Raw genomic sequence first — 6,000 nt, 5'->3', positions numbered from 1 at the left:
CTTGGGGGCGCCTGGGTGGCTCAGTCGGTTGAGCATCCGACTTTGGCTCAGGTCATGATCTTGTGGTTTGTGAGTTCGAGCCCCACGTTGGGCTCTGTGCTGACAGCTCAGAGCTCGGAGCTTGCTTTGGATTCTGTGTCTCCCTCTCTCTCTGCCCCTCCCCCCCACTCACACTCTGTCTCTCTGTCTCCTTCAAAAATAAATAAACATTAAAACAATTTAAAAAAAAAAGACTGGGCTTGTACAGGAGAATTCGTTGACATCCCCACTCCGGCCCCAGCCCTTTGTACAGGTTGGGTCAGGCACCCTTTCTCTGACTAAAGTTACTGTTGCAAATAACACAGCATAGTTACGTAGCTTTCATAATCAGGCACTTTTGTCCACTAAGATGGAAGAATTCCTCAGGGTCAGGAACCCTGTGACGCTAAACAGGCTGTGCCTAGCACAGAGGCAGTGCCTCATAATCATACCCCAGCTGTTGACCTCTTCCCACATTCCTGGCTGTGTCCTACCGGGTCACATGCATCCCCCCACTTAGGCCTTGTGTCCACCCTGTGAGGAAGGAGCTAGGTACTCAGCATCAGCTTCTTACCTAATTTTTTCAAGGAAGCAACCAAGATGGCAGGCCCTGGGTGGGTAGCTGGTGGGCATCAGAAAGATGTAGAGGCTGTGGGAAAAAAGGAGGGAAGGAAGGAAGGAAGGGAGGAAGAAAGGGAGGGAGGAAGGAAGGAAGGGAGGGAGGGAGGGAGGGAAGAAGGAAGGAAGGAAGGAAAGAAGGAAGGTTGGAAAGGAGGGAGAAAGGAAGGAAGGGAGGAAGGGAGGAAGAAAGGGAGGGAGGAAGGAAGGGAGGGAGGGAGGGAAGAAGGAAGGAAGGAAGGAAGGAAGGAAAGAAGGAAGGTTGGAAAGGAGGGAGAAAGGAAGGAAGGGAGGAAGAAAGGGAGGGAGAGAGGGAAGGAAGAAGGAAGGAAGGATGGAAAGCAGGGAGAAAGGAAGGAAGGGAGAGAAGGAATTGAGTCATGGGCTTGTAAGTTGATGGTGGGGTTGGCATTATTCCTGCGTATAAATACTAGTTCTATGGTTTTCACATTTTACTTCTCAGTATCTATATTAAAAGACTGCTATAAGAATCGGGATACCAATTTGCCACTCTCAGCCCTACCACTAACTAGCTGTGTGACTTTTGATACATTAGTCAACCTCTCTGTATGTCAAGACAAGTTAGCTTTGAGGAATGTAGCCATATCCACATGAGAAAAAAATCAATAGTCTATGGTCATAACTTATTATAAATCAAAGTGATTATATATGTACATATATGTGTAGGTACATATATATTTGTTTACTGAAGTATGACTATGTTTCTATGCATATATATAACTTCATAATTACATGTGTATATAATTTGATACATTTCAGGGGAACCCTCATGAAGAAAGACTCTTTTCCTTAGAAACATGTGATGATCCTCGTTGCCTTTTGTTGGTCATCTCTTGCTGAGTAGCACATTCCCTCCACAACTTAGTGATTGAATACAACAGTATCACCTCAGTTTCTGTGGGCGGGGCACCTGGGCGTGGCTTGGCTGGAAGCCCTTGCTGCCTCCCACCTGTGCTTCGTGGGCTTGAGGCTCAGCTGGGGAAGGTCTGCTTCCAGGTTCACCTGTGTGGTTGCTGTTAGGATCCAGGTCCCTCGGAGGCAGACAGAGAGAGACAGAGCATGAGCAGGGGAGGGGCAGAGAGAGCGGGAGGCACAGAATCCGAAGCAGGCTCCAGGCTCCGAGCTGTCAGCACAGAGCCTGACTCGGGGCTCGAATTCACAGACCGTGAGATCATGACCTTAGCTGAAGTCGGACGCCCAACCGACTGAGCCACCCAGGCGCCCTGGGACAGTTGCTCTTAACCACATTTCCGCCTATCTAAGCCCATGTGGACTTTGAAACTAGGCTTCAGATATGACTTCCTCTCTGAAGCTTCCCTAGAGAAATCTGTCCTCTTCTGTGTCCTGTAGTTCTTGATTTACAACAAACTGGAAAGTGCTCATCTTCCCTGCCTGACCGTGAGCTTCTTAAGGACGTGGGACTGTGGAGTGTCGATCCCCCTCCTGGAGACATCATACTTTTCACTTAGTAGGTGCCCTGCAAGGGTTCACTGAGTGCAGCTGATTAACTTAATAAGTACTTTGAGCTGACTTTATTTAGAATTTGAACGGTGTCACGAATTGTGAACAGAGATTCTATAAGCAGGCATGAACCATAAGCTCTGACGTTTGGAAATGTATTCCAACTTGAAAACATTTTTTTTCAGACCCACATTCTTCTGCTTCAGGGGTCAGACTCCACCGCTGAGTTACAAGGGTGTATTCTGGGGTGATCCCCCCTGCCCCCGTTCGGCTTCTCCTTGCTTCGTACCCCTTCCTTCCTTCATCTCTCCCATCTTGTGGCAGGAAAGAGAGACCTTTTCATTAACCTCTGGTTCCCATCATTTATCTAGGCTGACCTTACCATCCTCTTGGCTGGTCTGTTTTTCTCAAGGGTCTAGGAGCTTGTAATTCAGGAAGACCTGGTGGTTCCAGAAGGAGCTTCATCTTTGGGAGGAACAGAGATCATTATTCAAGCAAAACCAACCTGAACCAAGGCCCTTCAACTTTCTACTTGTATTCCGTTTGCATGCTTCCTGTTCCTCGTCCGTGAACCTTTAGCGATTTTCATGTCTGGGAATTTGTGAGAAAATATAGTTCTAAAACTGGCTTCCACATTGGATTAGTACCTGGCAGTTTCCAAAGGTATTTTTCACACCCGGTGTTTCGTGTAATCTGTACGCCAGCAATAAGAAGTAGATAATGTTAATTGGATTTTGTAGATAAGAAAGTGCAAGTACAGAGAGGTGGCACACTTTGTCCAAGATGACACCACATAGTCTGCAAGAGGCAGAGTGAGATCCTGAGCGAGACTCCCGGGTAGAAGCCTCTTCAGTCTTGATCTCCTCATCATTAGTGAAGGGAAGAGTGGAAATTCTCCCACATGGTCTTCGAAATACAGCTTTATTTCTTGCAAACAGTTCCTGCTCCCTGAATGCATGTGAAAAGCGTGAATCAAACTGAAATCTGGGCGGATTATTGGATTCTGGAACCATCTTAGGGCAGGTCTCAAGTTGCCTTGTGCTCTAGATCTTGCCCCTTGTTAAAGAGCCTTCTTTTCCTCCCTGTCTTCCTCCCTTCCTTCCCTCCATCGACTCATTTGTTTATTCAGATGGCCGGCATTCTTAGGAATCCTACCGTGCAACAGGCACCATGTACCTAAGAAAGTTCCATCTCTTACATAAACAAAGGCAACTCTCTAAACAACACCTGAAGCTTAATTATTTCCCCAGATTAGACCACATTCCAAAGGAACTAATACCATAGTCAGATTAAGCATCCCTTAATGGTTCACAGTCTAGCAAGAAAGTTGGAGAAGCAGCTAGGCAACAATGATTCTTGTATCCTGATGCTCTGTAAGCAACGTGAGAACACGTCCGTGTCTGTCTGGCCTACTACAGTATTCTGGTGGCGAGAACAGTGCTCAGTAAATATTTGTTGGCTGAAGAGAACCGAGGGCTCCCGATCTAAGTATGATTTGACAAATATTAAAAATAATTGCCGTCACTCTCTCACCCAAGGAGAAATGCATGGATGGGATGGTTGGATGGACTTTGCCTTGGGGGGCAGAGGCGGTAAATTGAGGCTTCTTGCTCATCTCTCTTGCCCAGGGAGTTTGCCCGTTGGAAGGTGAGGAACACAGCCATCGAGAGGAGAGACCTGGTCCGTCATCCAGTGCCCCTCATGCCAGAGTTTCAAAGAAGCATCCGCCTGCTTGGCAGAAGACCCACCACTCAGCAGTTCATCGATACCATCATCAAAAAGTACGGCACCCACCTCCTCATCTCTGCCACCTTGGGAGGTAGGTTGGCAGCTCCTGGGCCATGGCCTTGTTCGTGCCTTGGGGGTCTGGATTGGAGGGGAGGTTGGGATGCCCTGGGATCCAAGCCAAGCTAACATCTCTGCCGCTGTACGTCACTCAAACGCATATAAGCCAAACTGACTTGGTTGCTCTGCTCATTTCAGAACCCTGGGTTCCATTCCCCGGGACAGTCAGACTTGAGTTTACTAACTTTTGTAGAAATGCTAACTTTTGTGGCTTCACCTTGGAATTAGCTCTATTCTTCAGGGATGCTTAATCTGACTATGGTATTAGTTCCTTTGGAATGTGGTCTAATCTGGGGAAATAATTAAGCTTCAGGTGTTGTTTAGAGAGTTGCCTTTGTTTATGTAAGTCTGCTTTAGGGACTGATAACTTGAGGTTATCATTTTACAAATAGGGTATTATTTGTATGGTTTATGGGCTTGGAGGAGGTTAATAGGAAAGCTGACCAATTGCTTCATGTGGCTTTGCCTTACCTCTCCATCCCCATCAAGTCCAACCCTTAAGAGAGGAGGAGAGAACGGAGGAAATACATTTTTTTAAAGACGGGGATATGGTAGAGACTAGTGTATTTTGATGCTTATGGTTCTTGCCCATGTGCATCATTTTATATTATAAGGTAAATCTCCTCGCACATCAGTTTTCTGCCATAATGACGAGGGCCACTAAATTTTGAGAAAGCCTCTTTGGTGGGGGAACGCCATGCCTCCTGCTCAGGGAGCTGAGAGGTTGCCTTTAGATGTGACCCTTGCCCGCTAAGCAAGAATGGTGTGTTGATGGAGGCGGGGTGGGTGGACTGAGGTATAATTAGAACATTCGATCTTCTCCTTCAGAGGCAGGGGGAGCACCAGGAGCTGGAGTGGCGGGGACAGACTCCATGGGAGAAGGAGCCGTGTAGCTGGCAGGAGCTGGCGAGGCACAGGGGAGGTGGCAGGCGCTTTCTAGGCTGAGTGCACAGTATGCATTGTGAGGAAGCCCAGATTAGGAACTTGGTGATCACGGGGGTGTGAGGGGAGGTTGGGCAACTTCATTCATCCTTACAGTGAGAGGAGCCATTGTGTATTATCTGCCTATAGTAGGCATGCATCGTACATCGCCATTAGTCCCCCAAATCTGCAAGCTAAGTCCAATGAGCTCCATTTTCTACATAAGGAAGCTAAGAGGCAGAAGGGGTGTGGCTAGTAAGTGACAACGCTAAGGGTTTTTTGTTTGTTCGTTTGTTTGTTTTTGTTTTCTATTTATTTAAACTAAAAACAAAACAAAACACAGTTCACAGTTTACCCTACGTTTTTAACTTTGGGCTTTCTGTCCACAAAGCCTGCATGTGTGTGTGTGTGTGTGTGTGTGTGTGTGTATACATACATATATATATATATTTTTTTTTTTTTTGACTCAACATCAGTTGAGTCCAATCCAGACCCCCTCTTTAACCAACTCATTCACCTCCCCAATCCACCCGCTCCAAAACCCACCAACCAGCATGGATCCGTTGCCTGATGCTACTCAAATACTAAGTAGGACTTTGAATGTTAAATCATGTAGTATAAATTGTATTTTATTGTGAAGTGAAAGCGAAATCACTTCTACACTGAGTGTTTCATTAAGCTACACCCCTTTTCCTTGAATTTCTCCACCTCCCATTTTACTTGAATAAATATATATATTTCAACCTATTCTGTTCTTTAATTAGAAGCTGTGTTCTGTCCGAGTCCCTGGAAATCCCCAATAACAAAGACGTTTCTTTTGCTGTGAAATATATTTTTAATTTCTCCAAGGCGGAGTAGTGAATTATTCACGGAGCCTTGTTCCTCTTCTGTTTTTACAGCACAACATTTTAAAATATGCAAAGCTTTGGATTGAGTTCTAGCGTTGGACAGCGGGCCCTAACTGTGCCCTCGGTCCTCACCGTGGAGGAGCGGGGAGCGGGAAGGGGAAAAGATTTACTGTCGATTGAACACAGTGTGCCAGATACTGCATGAGGTCCCTGGTAACATCATCATTTCGTTTACTCGATCGTGGAAAATTGTTTCTTGAGAGCCTCC

The 6,000-nt window shown here is 46.3% G+C and overlaps 1 protein-coding gene across 2 annotated transcripts in view; it reads left to right on the top strand.

Moving 5' to 3' along the window:
* The window catches only part of BRINP1 (BMP/retinoic acid inducible neural specific 1), a 173,439-nt gene that overhangs the window by 104,719 nt on the left and 62,720 nt on the right, over positions 1-6,000 (top strand). For both annotated transcript variants that reach the window (XM_042964823.1, XM_042964825.1), the window contains exon 3: positions 3,747-3,937. In XM_042964823.1, coding sequence (XP_042820757.1) covers positions 3,747-3,937 — 191 coding nt within the window. The remainder of the gene's footprint in view (positions 1-3,746; positions 3,938-6,000) is intronic.

Source organism: Panthera tigris, chromosome D4 (assembly GCF_018350195.1).
Source record: "Panthera tigris isolate Pti1 chromosome D4, P.tigris_Pti1_mat1.1, whole genome shotgun sequence".
In the NCBI taxonomy this organism is placed as follows: domain Eukaryota; kingdom Metazoa; phylum Chordata; class Mammalia; order Carnivora; family Felidae; genus Panthera; species Panthera tigris.
Note: the sequence above shows the minus strand (reverse complement) of the source record. Positions and strands in the feature narration are given on the sequence as shown.